Consider the following 26,450-nt stretch of genomic DNA (forward strand, 5'->3'; position numbering starts at 1 on the left):
AGTTGTACTTGTTGATTTCTTCGACAAAACACTGAACAAAAAATTTACTTGTGAGTGTGCTGCCTGGTGCTTTTAAATTTTGTGATTATTTGAGCAGCCCAGAAAGCATCCCATAAATTAAATTATGTTATCGTATCTGAACATGTACACTAGTCATTAAATTAGATGGGAAATAATGATTCAGGGTAAACAACTGCACCAAGGAAATTCCATTTTTCTTCTCAAAATGTAAAATGTCTGTTGAAAAATCACATTGAACAGAGATGTGATTAACTTTTTATTTTACCAAACATAACATCAATGATGACACAATCAGTCTTCATCAGAAGTGCTCAAATCACTCTCAGTGGCATCGTCTGGAATGTCCTCCTCCTCCTCCGAGTCCATTTCCAGGAGTGGTTGGTGGCTGAGGATTCTCTTGTACATGTCCTTTACTTTGAGCATTTCAGCTTTCAGTTCACTTTGTTTTTTTAAAACCAGGCTACAGAGTCCCTTCTGTGCATCCTCCGACATGCCAACAAAGGAGGCTGTAAAAAGAACAAAACAAATAAATATGAGAAAAGTAAAAAAAACAAACAACAAAAAAACATCACCTCAAACACAATGAATTAGGATGCTGTAATTAAACATTTTTTTAAAAGGGAGAAGGCAGTGTTAGCTAGCAATCTAGATATAGGTAAAAGATCCAGTAAGACTTTAGCATCTGCTCTTATTTTCAATCGATTCATCAAAAAATTAATAAATAAATAAAGTGCTTACAGTCTGAGGAGATTGTCCCCAACACCACAGAACGCATTCGCAACACTGTCCAGTGATGCCGCATCTCCCTGCAAAGGATCATCTCCTCCTCTCTCAGGCGCCTCACAGCCATCACCTTCTCAAAGACCTTTCTCTTTGTCCGGAGGTCAGCAGCAGCTACAGTTTAACAACATCAGATGGGAAAACATAGCAGCATATTATGATTCAAGAACAAAACATTCAACTACTGCTCAGATACTGGGAGCTTGTTTAAAAAGGATATTTATAAATCAAGAGCTTACGTTCACTTGTGCTCTGCCAGGGCCAAATATCGGTCTGCATGAGGGCATCACTGGATACGATTTGCTTTGTTGGTTCAGCGAGCTTGTTGTAGTCGTCAACAGCAGCCGCCAAGCGTTTCTTCTCAACTAAGATGACCTTGCGAATTCTGTGTCGCCTCTTGTTGCTATCTGTAAATAATCATAAAAAATTCACACCTTCACATAATGTATATAGTTTCATTTTAATCTACACTCATCAATTTGTTTGCTAGAACAAATCACATCCAGCTTAAACAAACCTGGATCTGATTTGATTCTGTTTACAAAGTAGCTGTACAAACTGAGCATCAAACGGTCCGTTTCAAAGAAACTGGGACGTACCATTTTGTCTGTAAAGACTTTGTGTTCGCACTCTGATGATGACGACAAGCTCCTCTATTCGTGCCTGCAACGCTCCAAGGCTGCCATCAGTTTGATCACTTTCTAAGTGAGAGGAATATTAATCAGAATACAGGATGAGTAACAGTCACCAAACTACAGTGGACTCTGTAATCACTGACTTGATGATATTCATTATAAGACATCTGGAGCCTTCATGTGCTGCTATCTCATGATAATCATGAGATAACAAGTATGTTGGTGTTCAGGTTTATAAAACCAACTAGTAAGACATCATTTCAACCCAGGTTCTATCCAATTTGATGAAACGCAACAACTCTGCCATAAATTTGCTTTGCCAAGGCTTATTTTTCATTGTTTGTTGACACTGTCAGAAAGATCTTAACTCTAAGTTCTTTAATGAGGCCATGGTGGGTCCTATTGTTATACATGAGTGCATTATATTGAGACTCACCTTCAGCCCATTTCTGCACATCGGCCACCCATTGCTGCAGTGTGTCGTCATCCACACCCAGCTCATTTCTGGTCGCATTCAGGCTCTCCACTTGTTCTCTAAGGATCCTTATGATCTAAGAATGCATTCATAAATGTCATTCATATTGACATTAAAAGAGTACTGGTGTTTCCCCCCCATTACCACACACATTAAAATGGGTGTTGAAAAAATGACCTTTAGATATCGCTGGCTCAAAGTGCGGCCCAGTTGTTCCACTTTCCTTTTGTTCCACCCCAAAGCCAGGAGGGTCAGCATGTCTGTTCGCCCTGCATTTCAGTTAGTATACAAATTAGAATTAATGAGCAGGAGACTGAGTGGAATCTCAGACACGGACACACACCTGCTTTAGACATGTACTTCGTTGTGATGGCCGCCCTAGACAGGAAACTGTTTACTTGTTCCACCTCTTCTCCAACTGTTGAACCGGCCCCATCCTGAAACGCACCTCCCCATTTGATCTATAGAAAGGAGGTCACAATACATGACTGCTGAATTCATTCAAACTTATAACAAAATGTCTCAAACTAATCCAAAACTACAAGCTGCAGTATACCTCGCATTTCCAAGTGTGAGCCTTTGCATGCATGACGGAGAGAAAAGGACGCATTGACAAGAGGTTCCTCAGCTCAGGGCACTGCTGAGCCACCTTGGTTAAATAGGGGAAATATTTACAGGCCACATCGGAGCAAAGGAACGTAATATGTCCTGGGATGCTAGCTGCCAACTTCCTCTGGAGAAAAAGGGGGTAAGCAAAGATCTCCCCTCGAAACATGTTCAATGCAGCTAAGAGGACTCCGTGGCGACAAACAGCTATTTCCATGCCCTCCTCATCCAACTTCCCAGTGGTCTTTTTGGACGACTCCTTTGCTGCAGTCCAAGATGAAGATCCGCACAACCCTTTCCCCGGGACCTATACACTCAAAGATTTTAACATAAAAGACATGACATGATTAAGCCCTATCAGGGACAAACTTTTTAAAACAAACGCATAACAATTAGCTGAATTAGCCTCGAGTCACACAAGACCTCAGATCTCCCCAGGACAGCACTGATAACACAAAATAAAAATCATGTTGTTTTTTTTAAATACACATGGTGACAAAATTAAGTACACATTAAGATAAAGTAAAGTAAATAGTATTACGACAACACCAAGAGAAAAATAAAAAAAAATATCGACCCATCCATATATGTCTACACACACACACACACACACACACACACACACACACACACGTATGTGTATATGGTTACGGCATTAACGTCATTTTAACAAGATTAACGCTAACAGCACTAATATATATATGTGTATCTTACATGATTTGTGTGTCTCTGGATGTATTTCACAAACTCAGCAACTTCCTCATCTTTCTCAATGAAGACACCTTCAAAGTTCCCCTGCTCTGAAGTGCTGAACGAACACAGTGACAGTTGTTTGAAAAGAAACATTAAAATACATTTTTCTACAAATCCATATTTGACTTATGTACACAATGCATAACGTACCTTGCATTAGACTGAAAGCGATAAAGCTTGCGGTTTCCATCAACTGAGACGGCAAGCATGTCTGGAGTGCAGGCAGGGCAGCTAAAGCATGGCTCCTTGCACATCCTGTCCACCTCAAACTTTACAGCACTCCACTCCAAGAAACTTTTACTGAAGGCATCAGCTGATATTCGGCCATTCTTTTACATAGAGGACATACAACAGAATATTCAAGGACAGTCATCATAAACATTGATTTGCACAATTTCCTTAAACTTAGCAAATTTAGAAACTCACCCTTCCAAAATGGGCTGTTCGTTCATCCAGCATTTTGACAAATGCCTTAAGTGACATCCCTGGTGCAGCCTTCTTAATGTCATAGAAAGACTGAAAGACATCCATTGAAAACAGGGTGCAGGAATTTAAGGTGCCAGGCCAATATCCACTACCCAGGATGTCCTTAACTGAGGGGGACCACATTAGGCCACAGCTGGTGCAGCTCACCACTGGCAGTGCAAGGTTATAACGGCCTTTAGAAAGGATAAGGATAAATTCAGTCATGGCTCAAAGCATTCATTTTTTTCATGTTGTTTTCAAATCGGTCTGGTAAATCCAAATGACCTTTGACAGGTGCCCACATATACTGCGGGCCGAGGGTAATTAAAACCAAGATAGCAATGCACAATTTGCAATAAAACCTCCAAACACATCTATTGTGTATGTAGTGTGTGACAAAAGGGCAACTTACCATTTATGGTTACAAGAGCCACAATTGCGCCGGGTGAAACCTCAACGTTACCTGCTGGGCAGTCACACACATGGTCTGGCCTTTGCACAGGCAACAGCCGAACTAACATTAAAACACACAATATATATAAAAAGAATTAGAAATTAACTGATACACAATAAATATACAATAACAGCACCCACTCATACTCATACATAGCAAGAAATGCATAAGACTTAAAAACTGTACCTATTGGCTTGTGAAACTCTGATGAAGGCTGCAAAAACCCTCCTGTTACTGCCTCTCTGTTGTGCAGGACAAAGCGTGTGTGAACTGCAATATCACAGTCAGCACAAAGGAATGGAAGAGGCAGGCAGTCCAGACACCTCACAACTACTTGTTTGCCACACTGACACACACGGTGTGACTGTGGATCCAGAGTAGCTAACATATTGTCTATAAGACAAGGCCTGGCCTCTTTCCACTTTTGCGAGGACACCATATTTCTGATCGCCCAGTGAGTAGCAGCTGACTCAGACGACGTCTCACAAGTCATGGCTGCGTCCTCTTCTCCATCCTCCAACAACTGAAGGAGCTCCTGACGAAGCACCTCAGTTCCATACACTAACAGGAAAAAAATAAAGAAAGGAAGAAACTCTTCCACAAAGTGAAAAACACTCTAGGCAGTATGTTTCTTAGGACTCCACAAAAGCCCTGCATAACTCAACTATAACAACAAATATGAATGAAGAATATTTACTTACTGAAATTCTTTGGTGAAAACAAGTTGTGAGATAAAATCAATGGTTGTGTGAACACTGACCACGTGGCATGCAACTAGTACTTCGACTGGTTGATGGTCTTTGAGGAATAAAAGCTCCCTGTCTGTCACGTTTTTTCCAGCGCACTGGTCTTGGCTGAGGTTCACTCTGTGCATCATTCTACGCAATTAACAAGGAAAAAAGGGAACACCTAAAATACAGTCTATGATTAAAGCAAAGATTATCAAACATCTTAAGTTAACCAACTTAATTTGACATAAACTTTAAAAAAAATTCAAATAACATAACGTTTACTCCGTACAAAATATTAGACAAGCGTGTTCCCTCTTTAACAACTGTTTCCACTAAAAATGTTACCTGCATATCTTGAAGGAGTTCGTCAGCAGCCTGAAGCTCTTCCTCCAGCTCGGGATCCTCTGAATCACTCATTTTCAAGCTAAAGAGGAAAGAGATTTTTGCAGAACTCAGTGACATAAACACATAACTAACGCAATTCAAATGATTTTCAGTCTTGGCGCTCCAGTTAACGTTAGCAATTAACGTTAGCATCATCAGTTTGTAAAGAGCTAGCAGAACTCTTAGCGCAAAAACTGCTTTACACACCATGTGAGGGTATTTTGCAGCACACAAGTCCTTTAACGTTTGTAATAGATTTAATCCATCATCGTTGGATTAAATGGCTAATGCTGCAGTAGACACGTGTAGTCGTTACCTAGCAAGCATGCTGACGGTAGCTGTAGCCATTTTTAAATACATTACACCGTTTCCGAGATCAGTCACCTCTGTTTGTTTGAAGCTTTTATGAAAAAACTAACTTTGAAACACACATCAAGGTATTACTTTAAATATATGTATTTTTTACATACCTGCATTAGAATCAATCAGTTCCGCCTCATTTTCTTATTCTTATAAATGGGTCTCTCCGTTCTCCCATCAGCCTTTGCTTACACAGGTTGCGTCTGATTGGCTGGAGCCGAGCGCGTCCAAAACTAACAGGAGTGGTGAATGAATCTATAAATGTGTTTTACGTGTGAAATGAAAATAATAAACCTAACAAAGGATTATGTACGTTAAATCTGCGCACTTTCAGATCGTGAATCAGTTTGGAAAACACTGTGTGATGGCCACAACATGAAGCAATTTTATTGTTGAATTATCAGTGATACTTTCGTGTTTTTGTTGAGAAATGTTAACGATGTCATTAAAAGAAAGCATTAAATTAGGGAGAAAAACCCGTTCGCGGAGAGGGTCCCCGGTTCTCCAGTTAGATTGTGCTTCACGGCGTCATGTTTCGCCGTGACGGGGTTATTATTGGAGTAACTGGATGGCTGGAGCCTCTGCTCGAAGCGTCTCTGATCGCCGCGAGCGGGTTCATATTGGAATGAATTGACAACCCACAGCGTCACATAAAAACGTGGAAGGGTACCTTAGGCGTCAGCATGAGAAGTTAAGGGACGTGACAAATCGTCATTATTTTACGCGTTGGGAGTGAGAACGGGTTGTGTATTGATGTATAGCAAATTGAAATGCTCCCAAAAATGGCTCCACAGCAGGTAAAATATAATATAAGCTCTGGCGGACTTGGTTCTATGGTAGGTCTTAAAGGGTTAAGGAAAATATTTGGTGTCAGACTTTATCAAACTTCATCTTTAAATCCATCAGCTAGTCTTTCTAATGTGGGTGCCTCTGTAAAACAATATCAGCAGCATTGTTAGGAATAAAGTTTCAACATTTATCACCAAACAACACACACACACTTTGAGTCAGCCTCAAAGATGTCCTTGGAACATTTAAACCTATCATGAGGGGACAGTGATTTAAGCTGCGGATAAATCCTGGTTTGTTACATTAGTTTAACTTAGAAGTGCCTTTCTAAGTTTGAGGTGACGCTAGAAGCAGCCATGCTAAAAGGGAAGTCAGACTAAAGAAGCAGAATCTTTGAGTTAATATGAATGTCACCTTTACAATCAGCTGTAGTTTATGGGAGTAGTAAGTCATCCAGCCATGCAGCCACAAGTTTGTGATGTGCAATAGATTTCCCTGAATCAGTTAAACATGATTGTTTCCATAATGCAGCAAAATCACGCATCACCCCATGTGTTTATCTAGAATCAGTGTGAATGGAGACATTTGGACCTTAACAGTTTCACATTCCTGCGTCAGTGCTGACAGCTCAGCAACTTGAGCTGAACAGTGAGATGATAATGAGCCTAATGCTAAGATGTTCTGTGACTGCTGTTAATCCTTTGACATTGACAGGTGTCCTGTAGGTCAGGTTATTAACAGTGTCTGTCAAGTTACTTGAAAAAGTAATCAGTAACTAATTACTGATTACTTCCCCCCAAAAAGTAATCCCGATTACTTTTCAAAAGTAATTAATTACTTAGTTACTTTTAAAAACACGATTTACAACCTGAATAGGTGATAAAGTGATAGATCTTTCAGCCCAATTCTACTTTTTCTGCATAATCCATCGTACAAAATGTAATCAAATGGAAAAGTCTCTTTTTTTAACTTGTTTTATCAGTTTTAATCTTTTAACTTTATGCATCAAGCAAAAATTTAATTATATGCAACATTCTCTGACTTGAATGAATTAGTTTAACATTTAAAACTATTTTCTGCACATTCCAGCACATAAAATAAAATATTTTTTGTGTTTACACTCACTCTTTCAAATAGATGCAAGTAAAACACAACAGAAAATAAACAAAGTCAAAGACTCAGCGGTCCTGTTGCTCTATTTTCACCTGTAAAGCAGGAGTGGCGTAGGCGGAGGTTTACCCTGGTGCAGGTGTGCCGCGGTCAGTTGAAGAATCCGCGAGTTTCTCTGTGAATTTCCCATTACTTTGTTGCGCACTCGGTGCTTGTTTAGGGGGTTTTTTCGCTGTAAAAATAAGTTTTCTTCCCACGCACAACGGACACTAATGTTTTTGTCACTTTTTATGGAATCAAACTCAAAGTAAGGTCAGTACTTCCACGCTTTATACGCTGCACGCTCATACTCTCTCCCACAATCGATATATTATCCATTGTTGATCTGCACACAGCTGTTGTCACGAACGTCGCACTCGCTTACGTCACTGTCATGAGACACTCTCGCAAAAAAATCATGGTTTTAGTAACGCAGTAACGCAGCGTTCCTACGGGAAAGTAACGGTAATCTAATTACCGTTTTTGCAATAGTAATCCCTTACTTTACTCGTTACAAGTAATGCATTACTGTCCATCTCTGGTTATTAATAATAACAACAACATTTTATTTGAAAGTACCTTTCAGAACACTCAAGGACAATGTACACAGCAGAATAATAAAACCATCATTAAAGCAAGCAGTTTATACAATCATAAAAACAAAGACATAAAACAAATTTAACATAGCAGAGTGGAGAGGTTATGTGGGATAAGCTACTGAACAAGTGAGTTTTGAGTTGGGACTTAAAGAGAGAGAAGGAATAGATATTTCTTATATCAGGAGGGAGGGCATTCCAGAGTCGAGGAGCAGAGAAGCTGAAAGCCCTGCTCCCCATGGTGGCAAGACGGGGAGAGGGGACAGAGGGAGAAAGAGAAGAAGAAGATCTGAGACACCGAGATGGGATGGTGATCTGAACCAGATCAGACAGATATGGAGGGGAGAGATGATGAACAGCCTTAAATGTGTACAAGAGTATTTTGAAATTGATGCGATATTTGACCGTGAGCCAGTGAAGCTGCTGCAGGACAGGAGTTATGTGGTGGATGGGGTCCTGGTGATAATACGGGCAGCAGAGTTCTGGACGCGTTGGAGCTTGTGGTGGATTTTTGAGTAAGACCAAAAAGAAGTGAATTAGAGTAATCAAACCGGCAAGTAACAAGGCTATGAACAAGAATGACAGTGGCATGTGGAGTGAGAAAAGGACGGAGACGATTAATGTTGTGCAAATATGCAGACCGACTGACATTATTAATGTGTGAATGGAAAGATAGAGTACTGTCGAGGATGACACCCAAACTTTTCACAGAAGAAACGAAGACTGGTGAGTTATTGATAGTAATATAGAAACTATTAGTTTTGGATAATGTTGATTTAGAGACCAAGAGAAGCTCAGAATTGTTACTGTCAAGTGGAAGAAAATGAGAAGAGAACCATGAATGTTTGGTTGAACAGATTTCAGAAAAAGCTGCTATAAAGTCCCTTCACTTCACCGCCTGCTTCCATGGGGAGAAGTAAAGCTGGCTTTAACATAGTACATCTTTTAACTGTGACATTTTTTCAATAATACAGTGTGGTACCATAACCAACATGCAGCTAGTAAATACATAGTTTTTGTTCTACAACAGGAGCGGGGGAACCCTAGGCCTAGAGGACCGGTGTCCTGCAGGTTTTAGATCTCACCCTGGGTCAACATACCTGAACCAAATGATTAGTTTATTACCAGACCTCTAGAGAACTTCAAGACATGTTGAGAAGGTAATCTAACCATTTAAATCAGCTGTGTTGGATCAAGGACGCATCTAAAACCTGCAGGACACGACCCATGAGGCCTGGAGTTCCCACACCCCCGCTCTACAAGGATCAGTGATACAGAAAGTGGCAGCGGTTCCGTCTGAATGGCCCACAAACTCATATGAAGCTAGAACTGCCTTTTCATCTCTTGCTGTTTGCAGGTAGAGGAGGGCCTGCTGGTCTTTGACATTCCCCACGCTCCTGCAATAAAAAAAGAATCCACCCTTTTTGTCCATTGTCTGGGTGAATGGTTTATCAGGATAGGGTCATCCTAAAGTAGGTGCAGTCTGTAGAGTCAGTTTTGAAGCAGTCAAAGCTTTGTCTGTGTCTTTAGAGAGAGGGACTTACCATCTAATGTGATCATGTGTCCTTCAAAAGTTATTTTTCTCAAAGCCCATTATAATTTGGGGGAGGCATGCCCTGTGATTGTCTTCAGCGAAGTATTTCGTGTCGCTTTAGTTTCAATCTTGAAGCCATGTTTAGAAGGAGAACAGGTCACAAAATCACTGACATGTGCAAAAGTGTCAATCCTCCAGAGGAATGAAAGCTAGCAGCTTTTCTTTAAGTGCAGTGCTAAAAAACATTGGGGCCTGGTTTGGGCCCAACGCACAACCAGTACAGTTTTTCCCCTGCAAAGAGAAGACAAACTAAAAATGACTAGGATCAACTTTCATAATGAAAAATGCATCAGGCAGCTCATTCACAGGAAATATTTGCTTTCTGGTGGAACTTTAGGTGCTATGGCATGTATTGCTGCATTCACTGCTTCTGGCTTTAATGGATACTGATGCTTACATGATGTTATCATGTTTCATTCCCCCCTCATCATATGTACTATTTGCACACAAGTGGTCTTTGATATCACCCAATGTTAATTTATCCACACATTTTATTGCTGAAATATTTCACCATGTTTGTTTTTCATAAACTGGACATTTGAACTAGTTAATATAAAACTTCTGTTTTGGACTTTAAGCTCCCCATATTGTTCACTTTAATCTCATCTAGTGTCTGCTGTGAATTCATCCCCAGTAAGTCGTCACTTATGCAGCCCACAATGTTGTTAACATGCATCTACCCTCTGGCGATCAGCCCAAACCAGCTGTGTTTACAGAACGTTTCTCTGTTGAAAATAATTTGAGCTTTTAAACCTAAAACTGATTTTCTGAGATTTACTAGAAGAAAGTTAAAACGTTTGCAAAGGGATCAATACAGGATACAAGGTTTCTATCAACACTTAAAAATAGTAGCATCTCCTTATGGCCATAAAGTGTACAGTTTTTCTCTTCATTATGAAGACAGAGTGAGTCATGACCTTGAACACAGTTTATATTTTTTTTTCTTAAATCTTCACTCATTCTTTGTTTCAAAAAGGTACAGCCACAAACCAACAGTACACACAAGTCAAATGAAATTAAACACAAATTCTCTGTTACAGCGGGTAAAAGAAGATAAAACACTGTAAAAACTGCTGAACAGGAAAATAGAAAAAGTCTCTTTCTAGTTTTTTTCGAAGTCAGATATGTAGAAATCTACCACAGATGTATATTTAGCTTGTTTGTTTTTTAAACTGAGATGGGGGGGAGGGTGTGTGTGTATGTGTCTGTTTTTGCAGCTTAAGTTAAGGACGGCTTGTTTTACCTGCATGGAAAGCTAGATTGACCGCATCTTCCAAATTCACACCTTAAATAAAGTCCAGGCCTTTCATCTGTTTCACTGATGATGTCATAACCAATGAATTGTCCACACCTGTCCATCAAATAGCCTTTGAGTCACTTGTCCAATTCCCTTTGGTCAATTTAAAAAGAGGGTGGCACATGTTAAGGAGCGTCTATACATTATGTCCATTATATCACTATGATTAGAATATTTTTAGTAAAAAAACATAACTTGCGTCAGTGTCCAAAAATATATATGGACCTAATTGTAACTCTGTACAGTCTGTATCACTGAAAACAAATAAGGACACAAACAGATTAAGGGGATAATGGTTGAAAATAAATGAATGAAGCCTTTATTTTTCACTTGCAGTTACCTGCACTGAAATTGGACCTTTCTGACGATACATACATTACTTAAAAAACATCACATTGTGGAGACAGGTCAGAACAGGAAGCATTAAGAAAAAACAATGAAAAATGCTCAAAACAGACTGGTCTCCAACTAGGAGAGCAGTTTGAGGACAGTAAAAAACACCTGAGCACATAAAGCACATGAATCTCACATCTTAAACCATCAAAAGACATGACAAGTAACTGCTGGGAGGGTGTAGACAAAAAGCCATCCGATCCTACTTCTTCCATTCTTCGGCACTGGTCCAGACCTGCTGCCTACATCAGCATTTGGAGGTGGGGGGTGGTGGTGACTGTGTGTCTGTGTCAGTTACATGTGCATGTGTGTGTGTGTATCCCGTGTTCAGCGGAGAGAAAGTGTCCCTTCACCCGGTTAAGAGAAAGTCAACAGTCTTCAGTCGTCTCAGGTGACATTCAAGGATGAGGACAAAGAGTTCCAGCAGCAGTGCTGTTATCAGGGGAGATTTGTGTGACCTTGGCAGGCCTCCAGCTGGTGCCAGTGGGGTAGCCGCATGAGGGAAGATGGTGGTTGTTTTGGTTTAGTGCAAACAACTGCATACAGTTTTTTACAGTTGGTCTAATGTCAGGCACTGATCACCACAAAACATGTTGCTCACAGTGTGAAGCTTCAGTAATTTTGTCACTTTTACCAACAAAGCACTGCAGAAATATCAACATCTGTCTGTCTTTCTGACAGATGATCAAATCTGAGAAGGAGAAGGATGGAATCATTCAGAAGCTGATGAAAATATTTCCTGCACTGGACTCAAAGGTCAGTGAAAGCATCTCTCAGCACACAGAGGTAAACATGGACACATGTGATGCTGTCATCCTCCCAATGATCACAGACCTGTGCACTTATATTCCTGCAGTTTTGTCCAGCAGCAGTTTCTGTATTATTAACCAAACACAACTCTGAAAGAAACCAAAAGGTTATAATGGTTATTTCTCAGATAGCTGTGATATGAACTGTGGTCTACCCCAAGGCAGCTGCCTCGTTCCACTTCTCTTTTCAGTTTTCATGAACGATCCGCTGTATGTCTTGGGCAAATCTCATCTTGTAATGTACATCGATGATTCCACCATGTTTTATTCAGCTAGTGATAATTCAGAATTGACCAGCATATTACAAGAAGATTTGCTGAACGTGTTTTACTGGATAAGTAAAAATAACATGATTCTAGTTAATCTAAACCTAAATCTATGTTAACTGGAATTAGACTATGTTTAGTCAACACTCCATAACTGATTCTTCATAGCTAGATCAGTATAAGAACAGGTCACCAAGATTAAACTACTTGGTGTTACTATAAATCACCACCTCATGGTCTCAACATAGAGACTCTGTCATTAAGAAAATGAGACAGGCCATAGCTGTGGTTAGGAAATGCTCCGTCTAAATAAGATGTTATTAATGCACGATCGAATAGATAATAAACATTTTTAGCTTCCAGTACAAACTAAATTACACTTTGGCTTCTTTTTATTTATAAAGAAAGCAACACTGTTAAACACAACACATGTTTTCTCTGCTCAGCTGCAGTATCGTATGAAATACACAATCATGCTACACGGTGTGTAACAAACTGCAATTTAGTAATTCCTTGATCCAAAAGCAATTTTTTTTAAAAAATCGTTATATTGAGAGCATATTTTAAGAGGAATAAACTGCCTTATAACTGCCTTAGAGAACTAGCTACTATTCCTAATTTAAAAAAAATAAAAATCTATTTACACAGTTTTTGATTATTGTAAATATTGTAAGAGGGTTTTTGATTTTTATGCATTGTGCATGAAGACCAGCAATCACTGTTGTGGAAGCTAATGGGGTTCCTTATATATAAGTAATAAATAAATAAAATAAAAAAATGTTGTTAACATCATGCTACATTTCACCTGCAGTGGAGGAAGAACACTGATATCATCAAACAGCTCGTGCAGGTGAAACAAAAAGCAGAAGACCTGAAGAAGCAGCTGCAGCTCCAAACTCATGAGGTTTGTCTTTCCATTTTTCTATAACTGAATAGAATAAAAGTGCACATCAGCACTTACTCACCAGCAGACTTTACAGTATAAACGAAAAACAAACAAATCTAAATCTAAGGGTCTAAATATATCATCCATACATGATCTTGAGGCAGTCTACAACCAAACCTCAGTCAATGTCATGGTAAATTTTCTGTGGGAGGCAGAGTTGTGGACTCTCAGGCAAAACTGCGCTGGAAAAAATTTTATTGCTAAATTCCCAGAAAACAGGTGACGTGAACATGAACTGGGAACTAACTCTTTGAAATACTACTACAGAAACTTTCTAAACAGACAAGACACACAGCTAGACCGAGCTCACAACACCAAATAGACGGAGACACAGACATTATATACACAAGAGGACATCAGGGCAGAGAGGAGACACTCGGGGAACACAGCTGGACATGATGCACACAGGACAGGAGACTGTCAGAATAAAACAGGAAACATGAGAAACACACACTGAGACACACTGAGTGCAAATGAGACGGAGAGACGTGACTGGGGACCAGAAAGGCAAATAAGCATGGAGACAAGACTGAGACACAAATAACAAACAGAACTAGACACAAGAGGACGGGGAACACAGAGGGAGGGCTTATTCTAACCTAAACACACTTAAAGCATAAAATAAATGAAACCAACATAGAATATTCAAACATTATAAAGTCCAGAGACCTGGAACCACTGTGTCACTGACTCAGGACCATGACAGTCAAAGCAGAAACTTCACTTCTGGTGTTTGTGATCATGTAGAGGATCAGCTGTGTTTCAGCTTCTCATTAAACTAAAGCTGCTGCTTCACTTTACATACATGATTTGTTGGCTTTGTGTGATGGTGCTGCTGTCATAGGCTGATGGAGAGGAACAGACTCACTGCTGTGTAAAAGGATCTGATTGTCATTCACGTGTTAGAAGCAACAAGTTTCAGTTTTCTAGTTTAGATTTCAATCTGAAAAGTCTCCTGTTGGTCTCAGTAGAGAGCATTTCTTCCTTCTGCTCTTTCTTCATGTAACATTTCACCTGCAGTCGGAGGAGAAAACTGAAACTATCCATCAGCTCCAGCAGTTGGAACAAGCAGCAGAGATCCTGAAGATTCAGCTGGAGTCCAAAAATCAGCAGGTTTGTCTTTTCATTATATATATTATGAATTTGCTGACTCAGCTCTGATGAATTATTATGAATAAAATAATAGTCCAAATCAGTATTTACACACTAACAGACTATTTAGATAAATAAATACAACTAAATGTAAAGGTCTAAAATATATTTTAAATATGGATTTGGAAGCTACACATGCTGCTGTTGATCTCAGTAAATAAACAGTCACCTTCCTCCCTGTACAGGGATTTTTAGATGTTGATGAAAGAGGATGAAACAATCAACTCTTCAGTAAAGTAGAAAAATGTTTTTCCCATCAAATCAGAGTGTTTTCTAACTTTTCTAACTGATTACAGTTCATAAGCTGAAGCACCAACCCTCAGCAGTTTTGGTTGAGTTTAGTTTTTATGAGTTTGTGACTTTACATAATTTAGATTCTTTACATTTTATCATTTATCTATTTCTATAGCACATTTCATTACAACAGCAATGTTGATCAAAGTGCTTTACAAAAATACAAAATAACTAGTAAAATAACTTATAATATTAGTACCAAACATCAAATACCAAATAACTCTCATACTCTATTAAAAGCCAGTGAATACAAATGTATTTTAAGATAAGATTTAAAAGATTGACAGTAGGAGTCTGTCTGATGGGTAGGCGTCGATTATTCCACAGTTTAGGAGCTACGACCCCAAACGCTCAATCACCTCTGTGAACCAGCTTTGACCTTTGTATGGCTAAAAGCAAAAGATCATTTGATCTTAGAGACCTAGAAGGTGGTCAGATAAATACCTGAGAGCCTGTCCCTTCAGGGCTTTGTAAGTTAACAATACAATTTTAAAAAGAATTCTGAAGTGAAGGCAAGCACCGGGGAAATATGGGAAGTCGTTTAGTCTGTGTTAGAAGACCAGCTGCAGCATCTGGACCAACTGCAGCTGGTCTCCAGCTAGGATGTAATAAAAGCATGGATCATCCTTTCAAAGTTTTTAAAAGAGAAAAATGTAAGTTAACTTTGTAAGTTAACAATAAAATGTTCAAATAAATTCTGAAGTGAACAGTGTGCCAGTGAAGAGAGGCAAGCACCGAGGAAATGTGTAGTTCGTGTCAGAAGATGAGCTGCGGCATTTTGGACCAACTCTTACAAGGCAGCTCTGGTCAACTCCAACATATAAGGAGTTACAATAGTAAAGCTGGGATGTAATAAAAGCATGGATCGCCTGTTCAAAGTTTGTAAAAGATGTAGTAATGAGGCTGATGGAACCATTCCTAGACAAGGGCAGAAATGTTACCACGGACAATTTTTTCACATCGCTTTCACTTGCGCAAAAACTTCTTGGATGCCATTAGTTCAGGGAGGTCCATGAACCAATGAACATCCTCCGTTTGCTGTGCATGTTGAATAGTCCATTCTTGAATGCTACGAAGCATGTCAAGAGTGACGAAACACAGGAAGCTCTGAAGGCGACTCGAGATACTTCTCCTGGCCTTAGCCGTTGGCTCTCCATCTGCAGCGTACGCTTCTATTGGGGTGAAAGGGAGACAGGTCCCCACATGTTCTTCACGCCACACTGTGCCATCTTTCGCTGTCTCAGTCCCCAAACAAGGTCTCTTTTTCGGTGGAGAAGCAGTCTCCTCATCTGCAGTGTGAACAAATTCAAATTGTGAGCAAAATGGGAAGGTCAAACAAAATCACAAATGCATGCATAGATACTAATTATAATTCCAGTATCTCCTCCTCTGTATCAGAATAATGTCTGAAATATCTTACTTACTAACTACATCCACTGTACACACTGACGCAATCTTGGTTTCTCTTAGACAAAGTAGAGAAATTTTATTCTATACAGTGTGTATCATTTAAAAAATAGAAAACCACCAATCAGACTGAGTACGGTTGGAAACATGTTACTCACAGTGTGAAGCTTCAATAATTTTGTTACTTTTATAAACAAAATGCTGCAGAAACATACATACATATGTCTGTCTTTTTTTGTGACAGATGATCAAATCTGAGAGGGAGAAGGATGAATTCATTCAGAAGCTGATGGCAATATTTCCTACACTGGACTCAAAGGTCAGTGAAAGCATCTCTCAGCACACAGAGGTAAACATGGACACATGTGATGCTGTCATCCTCCCAATGATCACAGACCTGTGCACTTATATTCCTGCAGTTTTGTCCAGCAGCAGCTTCTGTATCATTAACCAAACACAACTTTGAAATCTTACCACTGCAAGATTGTTGACATCATCCCACAACACTTAATGTTGTTAACATCATGCTACATCAGCTCTCTTATATTTACATCATACAGCTTTAATGTGACTGTTTGTGTTTCATTATTGTGTTTTAAACATGAACATTTCTTCCTTCTGCTCTTTCTTCATGTAACATTTCTCCTGCAGTGGAAGGAGAATACTAAAATCATCAATCAGCTCCAGGAGGTGAAAGAAACAGCAGAGAAACTGGAGCAGCTGGAGAAGCAAAATCTGGAGGTTTGTGTTTCCATTATAAACATTTTGAATTTACTGAGCCAACTCTCTTTATGAATAGAATAATTGCACACATCAATATTTACTCACCATCACACTGTACATTATAAATGAATCAATAAATCAAAATCTTAGCATCTAAATTATTTTAAAAAATCCCAGATATAATTAATTTAGCTTAAAAATTAAAAATTAAGCTTTTTAATTTAGCTTTTACTTAACGTTTATTTATTTTATGCTTATTTATCCTGTTATTCTATTTATATTATTAATTTAGGTTTTACTAATATTTATTGATTTTATTCTTGGTCATTTTTTATCTTCTTACTTTTCTTATATTTATATTGTATCCCATTCTTAATTATTTTATCTTTTTATAAAAGATGTATGTATCCATGATTGTTATGTTAATGAGAGTGTGGGGAGTGAGTTGGAGGGCGAGGTGGGGTGGGCTGCCTTTAACCATGTAAAGCACTTTGTATGAAAAGTGCTTTATAAATAAAGATTGACTGATTGATACATGTAAGAAAAAACAGTGTGCATTCATATTCCCAAAAGGTTGATTCTGTTCATCTGGACGTAGCGTTTTCAGTGGGAGAAACGTTTGTCACTCATCCAAGTAACTTCTTCGTCAGCTTCAGCTGACTGCAGGTTTCCCCAACCTTATGAACAGTAGATTTATATAATCAATTAAAAAAATCAGCAGAACTGATGTGTTGTGGGAATTATATAATTTTTATATCATGTTTATTCTTCGATATCCTTTTTATTTAAGCATTTATTCAATTTATTAAACACACGTGTGGGAAGATACGCAGCACTACATTGTCAACACAGATCTCCGCTCAAAGCATACTTTTAAAATAGTTTTATTATGTCAGGGTTCACGCCCCTTTTCGCGTCAATAAAGAATATAAGTTATAATTAATGACAGTTAAACACGTTTCCGTGTTCAACAACATTTTACCCTATATGGCTGTCTCACCCTCCAGATGTTTCCTGTCGACTTATTCATGGCATGCTTATCTTTAACACCTTCTGCATCAATAGTTGCTAAGCAAGCATAAAGCAAAATATGTTTCACCTTTGTGCATATAATTAGTAAGGAAAAAGTAAAAGCTGGTTTTAGTTTTAGAAACTAAATTGAACAAAAGATATTTCCTTACAAATATTAATTTATATTATCCAGCTTATATTTACATAATACAGATTTTATTTCTAGCTTTATTTAAATCCTATTGTGTTATTAATATTGTGTCTTAAAGGTGAACATTTCTTCCGCCTGCTCTTTCCTCATGTAACATTTCAGCTCCAGGCTGAGACAGATAGTAAAATCATCGATCAGCTCCAGGAGGCGAAAGACACAGCAGAGAATCTGAAGAAGCAGATGGAGTCCCAAAATTGGGAGGTTTGTGTTTCCTTTATACTAAATGAGAATTTGCTGACTCGACTCTCTTTGGTAATACAGAATAGAACAGAATAGCCATATTATTGTCATTCAGAACATATACAGTTAGTGTCAGTATTTTCATCAAACTGTACAATATAAATAAACATTACCCCACCACACACTGATTTATTATTATTATTGTTATTAAACTGAAATGTAGAGAGTCCAGTTAGAGAAAACTTCTTGATGCGAAGATCCAGATGATCATAATGTCTCATTATTTTTGTTAACACTTAAGCACATCAACACTTAATTGAGCTTCATTTGCAAATATAATTCAAGACACCTCGGATTGTCTTTGATGAGTGTCTGGATCTTAGATGAAGCCATGTTTGATCCTTCTTCCATACAAAAAAGCAAAAAAGCTTCAACAGCCTGCTTCAAATTATCCCACAAATTTTCAATGACATCCAATTCAGGGGAATGTGGTGTTATTCTTCCACAGCACAGTTTCAATCTGTCTCATCTAAATGAGCTTTTATACAACAAGCGATTCTGTTTGTGGTGTGAGTGCAGAAAGGCCTTTTTTCAATACCCTCCCATACATATGTACAAATACAACACCAAGATGCTCTGCAGGGTTTTGGAGGTGATTCATCCTGACAGTCCGCTGCATGTGCAGCTCCTGTAATTTTCTTGGCCTGACCTGAGTTCAACCACAGCTGTGCCTGTGCTCTTCTATTTCCTGATTACTGTCCTTACAGTTGAAACTGAGTTCAAACCTCTGAGAGATCTTTTTGCAGCCTTCCCCTGAACCACAGTACTGACAATCTTTGTTTTCAGATCTTTTGAGAATTACTTTGAGAATCCAGTTCTGTCAGTGTTCAGTGTCAAAGAGAAGCACAACTTGAAAGTTTCCACCTTAAATACATTTTCTTATGATTGGACATGCTTGCCTATGAAGTTCAAGGATTAACAAGCTAATCCAACTGATTTAGTGTTGCAAGTAATCAGTATTCAGTCAGTAAAATTACAACGATACCCAAATTGTTGCACAGCCAGCTTTTACAACTAACTCCATTCTGTACGTCTAAATACTGCTTCACTAAAAATAGATGTTTGTGAAACACTCCAGTACTCAGATGTAGGAAATGAGGAGGAAATGAAATACATGCCACTGTTATCTTTTTGTTGAATGAAGAGTGAATATTTATGCAGGGAGAGAGGTTCCCAGATATTTTCATATGATTGTGCATTTCAAAACCTTTTAACATATAATTCAAAAACAGCTTTGGTGACACAACATAAAACTGAACAGATATGTATGTGTGCCTGCTGAAATTCTCACCATATAAATATGAAAACTGCCCACATTTAGATTAAGTGCTTAACTTCAGAAAAATTAATTAAAGAGACAAAACGCTTGAATTGTTCCTTTTCGGTTTAAATCCTGACTAAACAGTCTCGACTTTACAGAGAGATCTCAACACTGGGTCCAGATCTGGTCCCCGTTCTGCCTAAAGTCTGATGTAGAGGATCAGCTCTGTTCCAGCTTTTCATTCAGACAAAAAGCACTGTTGTTTCACTTTACATGCATGATTTCTTTGCTTTGTGTGATGGTGCTTCTGTCATAGGTTGACAGAAATGAGTAGACTCAAGAGGAAGTTTATTTTTATTCTTTTATTATTACGTTTGATTGGATTAACTGTGTGTGAAAAGATAAACACAAGAGTAAGACTATTGCAGATGTTCATTTCATTTAAGAGATGCTACAGTATCCTTATAAAAGTTGTGGTTATATTGAAATTCATAATTATTCTATAAATAATAATAATGGATACTTTATTGATCCCCATGGGGAAATTACTTGTTTTTCTCTGCATTTGACCCATTCACTCAGTGAAGCAGTGGGCAGCCCACTAAGCAGGCGCCCGGGGAGCAGTGTGTAGGGACGGTACCTTGCTCAGGGGTACCTCAGGGTAGCCGTTAAGTGGATTCGAACCGCCGACCTTCCGATCATGGGGCGACCACTTTACCTACTGAGCTATCCCTGCCCCATGTTGACAGTAATAAGAAATTTGGTATCAGATGTCAAAGTAAATGGGACCATTATTTGTTGTGGTTCAAGTTCATAAACTGAACTCAAAGTACACAGAGCTGAGTTGTGCCAACCCCAATAGTGAAGACTCAATATGAAAGCGTTGCTCAGAAGACAGATAAACATGGACGTATGTGATGGCTGCTATACCAATGATCATAGACCTGCACGCTCATTATGTTCCTCTGTGACTTTCTGCTTAATGTGAAGTCGTTAGTGGAAATTATGATGCTGATATGATTTGTTTGATGTGACCAACCTGCTAATTTTTTTACTTTTTATTGAGAAACAAGAAACACAAGTTCAAAAATACCCCATAGCACAGTAGTGTTAGCCCCAATACTTTTAGTTATTGATTGATGAATTGATTTATGTAAATTGGATTAGTGTAAGAAAATTGATAGATGGGAAGTTTTTAATTAAATAACATTTATTGAAATTCAAATACACGAGTTGTTTTAGTCATATTTTTCTATAAGCAGGCCTGAAAAATGACAGAAAGCACTCACAAAATGTCAACGCATGAGACTTTTTTCATGTCTTTTAATGTGCAGTCAGAGAAATGATTCTATAATTAGCATCAGCTTCATCAGGACAAAGAGAAGACGAGATGCTGAGAGGAAAATGTAGGATTTGAGGGACCAGTTAAACACTTAAAAATAACATGTGTTCTAAAACCTTTGACTGGTGATCTACATAAGAATGACAGCTGTTTTACTACATTAAGAAATAAACTAATCTAAATAAATTAGGATATTGCAAAAGTGATTAGAAGAATATTTCCATTAAAAATATACTGATGTTTTCATTTCTCTCTGCTATTTGGAAAAGATGCTCCAGGCTGAGAAGAGGAATGATGAAAGTGACAGAAAACTCAAAGAGGTAAATCTTTTTACCCATAGCAGTTCGCTGCTGTCATCTCTCTTTTATCTCTTTGTATACAATCCAAATTTGGAATTTCTTCACAAACATTAATTTTCCAGCACAAAAACATATTTCAGTTCATAGCTGTGATCTTTTTCTTCATCTCTCTTCTGTCCTTTAGTTGGTAAAGCAGCTCGAGGAGAAGAAGATAAAAACTGAGAAAAATCTCAATGAGGTAAATCTTTGTCACCCAAATCAATCACCTGCTATTATCTCTGTTTTCTACATGTTCAGGTTACAATCACACATGAGAACAAACCTCAGACACCAAATAACTGTTAGTGAAGCTCAAGTTTGTTCTCACTGTTTTCAAACTTGAAACTTAAAAACATCCTCAATCACTTTATATTTACATAACACACGTTTTAATTTATTTTAAACAGATTTTTTTTTCTTTAGTGAAGTTTGTGATTGTATTGTTATATCATCTCTTATAAAAGAGCACATCTCCAGTCATGTGTCCTCTCACCTGTTGTTGGAGAAAAAGTATTCATACTTAAACAATCAGCTCTAGCAGGAGAAACCCTGAAAAAACTAAAGTCCAGAAATCAGGGATTTTATCTCTCTGTTATAATCCTGCTGAATTTTCTTCTAAACATAAAAAATGCAAAAATGTTTCAAAAAAAGACAAATGCTGAAAGTCATTAACTTGGATATTTAGGATACAGAAAATAAACATTTTAATTCCAGTTCATCGTTTTATCTCTGAGCGCACTCTCAGTGTTCTTGTCTAAGGTGACGACTGCACATTAGGTTTATGAATCTTTAAACTGGATCGATGTAAACAATAAAGGCCCCACAGTCTGATAAAGTTGCTCACACATCAAAGTGAATTTAATTTGACTGAACAGATATTCTTGCTGTGTGACTTCTAATTGCTGCAGTGTAAAAGAGACTCAGCAGTATTCATGTTTTTTTGCATCACACAATTAATGGATGCACACTGATCATTCAGTAGTTTTAGTAAGGTGCAGTTTAACAGCTCACACATTTAAAATGTATTTGGCAAGAAGAGATTGTAAGGAAACTTACAAGATACTGTAAATTAAACAATCAGAGGTTTTCAGCTGATTTTAAACCAAATCTCAGATCATAACCTGTTTATGGGATCAGCACAGGTTACCATAGTGATTAACCAGGTAAAAAGAGAGAAACCTCTGTGACACAGAAAACTCTGACTTTAATGTAGACATGAAATATTAAACTTTGGAGCCATCCTCTCAAAAACTGCAGACAGTGTTTAAGCAGATTTAACTCAGTTTGTGATGCTGGAGTTAAGGAATAGGTGTTCTCACTTATAGTTTGTTAGACCATGTGTAGATCCATCTTGTACGAGTACAATATTACCGGTTTGTTTGGTTGGTTGGTGCTAATAGACATTAGTTTGTGTTAGCTAACTAGTGAAAAAACCTAACTACTAATCAAACTAAGACGGCACTTTTGTACTGCCCATAGCTGCAGCAATGAGATTTATGTTTAGAAAAACAAGGCTCTACTGTCCACTTTCACTGTCCATCTCTGAAGCAGTCAGTGGTTCTTCAATTATAAAACAGGAAAATCCACCTGTTAGCTTTAAGGTTTGCAGAGCACTTGTTAGTCAGGTGCAAAGGTGCCTCACCTGACAAATAGCTAAAGTTTGACACTGTCACCTGTTTCATTTTTCTTCATGGGGTCAGGTGTACAGACTGAGATCTGCTAGGAGGTGGCAGAGCAGATGTTCACAAGCTGTAAGCAGCACTATTTATGCTATATTCAGGTGTAATATAACCCCCAGTAACCCTCTGGGTTAAATATCTTTTTCCAAACTCAACCAAAAGGTTTCCAACATAACAAGTTACTGTGATGTTTCCCCGTCATCTCTTTTTATATGGTACAGATACAGATACTGAAATTACAACTTGAAGCATGCATGAAAACAATCGTGAGAAACTAAACCATCAACTCTGCTGTAATAAAACAGAAATTATAAACAGACAAGAGTTTAAACTGTTGTTGGGAGGAGTTAAATGGAAATTTAAATGTTTCTCTGGAGTTTTTGTTTTTTTACATCAGGCCAGTTATATTTAAGTATAAGTGAAGCTGTAACTGGAGCTTTAGTGAACTGTGGTGAATATAGTTCAAATCCGAGCTTTGTTTTTATCTCTCTTCTGTCTTCCAGTTGGTAAAGCAGCTCGAGGAGGAGAAAACTGAGGTAAATCTTTGTCAAATGAAACACCTGCTATCATCTCTCTTTTCTACATGTTTTATGTAACAGGTTCCTACATGTGCATCATGGGTACATTTCTTACATTTCTTACTGAAGCATGATTGGGAGTCCTTACATTCATCATCTTACACTCACCTTAGATGTCCTTTGGTTTGTTTGCTAAAGATTAATTTTCTTTTCAACATCCATTAATTTCTTTTCTTTAGCCATAGCGTCTTAGCCATCTACTTAGATTTTTAAATCATTGTTTATCCCGTGGCCCCGGATAATCAGTAGAAGGATGGTTGGACATTATTTTAAGAATTCTGCTCTGTTTGGTTTGTTTCTTATCTCCATATTTACTGTTGTTACTTCCTCATTTATCAATTTTCTGTTTTAAAAAGTGGCTCGAGGTTCACACAGGCTTGGTTCTTTTTTTTTTTGTCAGAATAAACTTCTGAGCAGAAGTCCTAAAATAAACCTTTACTCTCATAGTCACTGAACTTTATACTTTGCTCTATAGAAACAAAACTAATATTACAGGGCAGCTGAGGGTGTTGGGACAAACACTTTAAATCTGTCTTCCAAGTTTACTGACTGTAGTTTTTACAGATGTGATGAATTGTATTTACACAAAAGAAGAACACTAACTGATCTCTGCCAACAGGTTTCCCGCAGCAACCTATTTAACTTTGGCTTTCGGAGATGATCCAATCAAAACTAATCCAGAAGTTGCTCAACATGTAACTGAGGAGTCAAAAAGTCAAAGAGCTTCATCATGGAGAAACTTGTTGTTTGTTATGTCACTGATTCATGTTTAAATAATCAGTTGTTCAACTTGTAACACTTTAAGTGAAGTAAGCAAAAGCTCTTATCATCCATCTAAAATTCCCAAATACTAAAGTTTTTCAGTCCTTGTTCAGTTGTACAGAAAAACTAATAAACCTTATCAACTAAAAATATGCTGAAAATGCACTGCTGATTTATTAACTTAATTTTGTTTTTTGAAAGATTTTAAACTTGTTTTAAGTTAGTAAACCAACTGATCAATAAAAATTTGATCAGGTAACAACTCCTGAGCCAAAGCACTATTCTGGGAAAATTTTTGTGTCTATGTGTTTAATAGGGTTAATATTTTGTTCATTTTTCTGTGTCAGACAAATAGAATTGTAATGTTGCTGTACCTGTGTTATTGTGTTTCAAAACCATGTTTATATACGTCTGAGTTCAAATGTTAATTAAAGTGAGAAATGGAAGAAACTATGTTGGATTTTTAACGCTAAATTTCAAACTTATTACTAAAATAAATATAGTTCTAGTTTTTCCTGTGCTATATATAAACATATTTTGTTTCTTTCTTTTCTCATACATTACATTTTCACTGGGTGTCAGGCGAACAATAGCCAAGCCCGAGTGCATAACACACACACACACACACACACACACACACGTATGTGTATATATATATATATATATATATATATATATATATCCCTCCTGAGGGAAAACAATAGAGGCAGCCGTTACACACGTATCCCAGCAGGCATACACTCACACTTTCTGACTGTGCTTGAAGACTGGCGTGAAGTCAACTGCAATAATCCCGCGCTGGTGGAAGCTCCATCGCTCTTCTAAATAGCTCCCCAGACGAGCCCAGATGAGGAGCAGGTGTGTGGCAAGGACTTAAGGTGTGGGCAGTCCTCAAGCTAGGCCACGCCCCTCAGGCCTGAAGGTGCCTGTAACATGGCCACAGAAAACAGCAACACACACACAACTGCCTACATACGGATGTGGACAGAGATAAGAGGCAGTGCAGACAACACACCAAATGATAATAATAATGACAATAATAATAATAACAACAGTCATAGTCCCCACTGCCCACAGACCCCGAGTCCCCAGAACCGGGTCCGTGACAATATATATACATACGTGTATTATTCACATCTTAAACCACAAGCTGAGACTGAAATGATCACACTGAAGTATTTTAACTCTACTGTGAACAAACGTTTTCTCGTGCGGTTTATCTCTAAGAAGCTAAAATTACTCGAGTGTCTGCAGCATCTAAAATCACTACACGCTGAGTAAAATGAGATACTGAGAGGTCTTTAAACATGCTCAGCAGGCCTGTGGTTTTAAACTCTTCTGTGCATGACAAGTTTAACAGCAACCAACAAAGTCAACAGAATACTGCAGGAAAAAAAGTATATAGTAAAAAAAAAACTGAAGTCGAAGTATTTTTTACAATATTTGCAATCACCCGTCATAGTGTAGCTCTTATAATTGTCCAGTTTACTGCACTGTTCTATTATCTAAATGTTAAAACTTCCAGAACATTCTCCATCAGTCATCATATTATAAAGTCTGTATTATTAACTCTGTCATTAGGCACCATTCTTCTTATTTTACGGCGCTGTTGTTCAATCGGGGAACGCTTTCTGTTGAGGAGAAAAGCAAAAATTTGTTGCGGATACGGATTATTCATTGTTTAAATGTCACGGTAGTCGAAAAGGAGGCAGAGCTGCTGAGAAATGCTAGGAGCTAACTGGGCGCTAACTTTTTTTTTTTTTTTTTTTTTTTTAAATACTTTAATTAAATTTATGCACATATTACAATCTCTCGTTGGGAGACAACATTTATGCAACAACATCTTGAAAAGGTTGAATAAGAAATCAAACGAAAAAAAAACAAAACAAACAAAAAAAACAAAACAAAACAAAACAAAACAAAACAAAACAAAAACCACATATATACAT

The 26,450-nt window shown here is 37.9% G+C and overlaps 2 protein-coding genes across 8 annotated transcripts in view; one reads left to right on the forward strand and one right to left on the reverse strand.

Annotated features, from left to right (window-relative positions):
- The window catches only part of LOC146579125 (uncharacterized), an 83,693-nt gene extending 59,040 nt beyond the window's left edge, over positions 1–24,653 (forward strand). For 6 of the 7 annotated variants that reach the window (XM_085261272.1, XM_085261314.1, XM_085261296.1 and 3 more), the window contains 8 exons: positions 12,164–12,238; positions 13,369–13,461; positions 14,524–14,616; positions 16,601–16,675; positions 17,008–17,097; positions 18,404–18,502; positions 21,414–21,464; positions 21,628–21,825. In XM_085261272.1, the coding sequence (XP_085117398.1) occupies positions 12,164–12,238; positions 13,369–13,461; positions 14,524–14,616; positions 16,601–16,675; positions 17,008–17,097; positions 18,404–18,502; positions 21,414–21,464; positions 21,628–21,825 (774 nt within the window). Of the gene's footprint in view, positions 1–12,163; positions 12,239–13,368; positions 13,462–14,523; positions 14,617–16,600; positions 16,676–17,007; positions 17,098–18,403; positions 18,503–21,413; positions 21,465–21,627; positions 21,826–23,664; positions 23,698–24,358 lie in introns of those variants that run through there. The other variant, XM_085261320.1, reaches the window with a different exon arrangement.
- LOC146579127 (uncharacterized) lies at positions 265–3,879 on the reverse strand. The gene is made up of 11 exons (XM_085261378.1): positions 3,697–3,879; positions 3,421–3,599; positions 3,232–3,325; positions 2,468–2,824; positions 2,255–2,372; positions 2,089–2,180; positions 1,873–1,987; positions 1,401–1,502; positions 1,041–1,208; positions 760–915; positions 265–527 (listed from the first exon to the last, which is right to left on the reverse strand). The coding sequence occupies exons 1-11, from the start codon at positions 3,877–3,879 to the stop codon at positions 313–315; spliced, it is 1,779 nt and encodes a 592-aa protein (XP_085117504.1). The 3' UTR covers positions 265–312.
- Positions 24,654–26,450: the final 1,797 nt, after the last annotated feature.

This window comes from Mchenga conophoros, linkage group LG3, assembly GCF_057382185.1.
Source record: "Mchenga conophoros isolate Kocher_MC1m ecotype Shallow Benthic linkage group LG3, M_conophoros_male_GT1.1, whole genome shotgun sequence".
Taxonomy (NCBI): domain Eukaryota; kingdom Metazoa; phylum Chordata; class Actinopteri; order Cichliformes; family Cichlidae; genus Mchenga; species Mchenga conophoros.

Excerpts from the sequence above, each read along its gene's own strand:
- LOC146579127 (XM_085261378.1), bottom strand. The coding sequence starts at position 3,879 with ATGTGGTCCCCCTCAGTTAAGGACATCCTGGGTAGTGGATATTGGCCT. Across the intron at positions 2,825-3,231 it reads TCCAGAGACACACAAATCAT|GTCCCGGGGAAAGGGTTGTG; the intron begins GTAAGATACACA and ends TTGAGTGTATAG. Across the intron at positions 1,503-1,872 it reads TGTGCAGAAATGGGCTGAAG|AAAGTGATCAAACTGATGGC; the intron begins GTGAGTCTCAAT and ends CCTCTCACTTAG.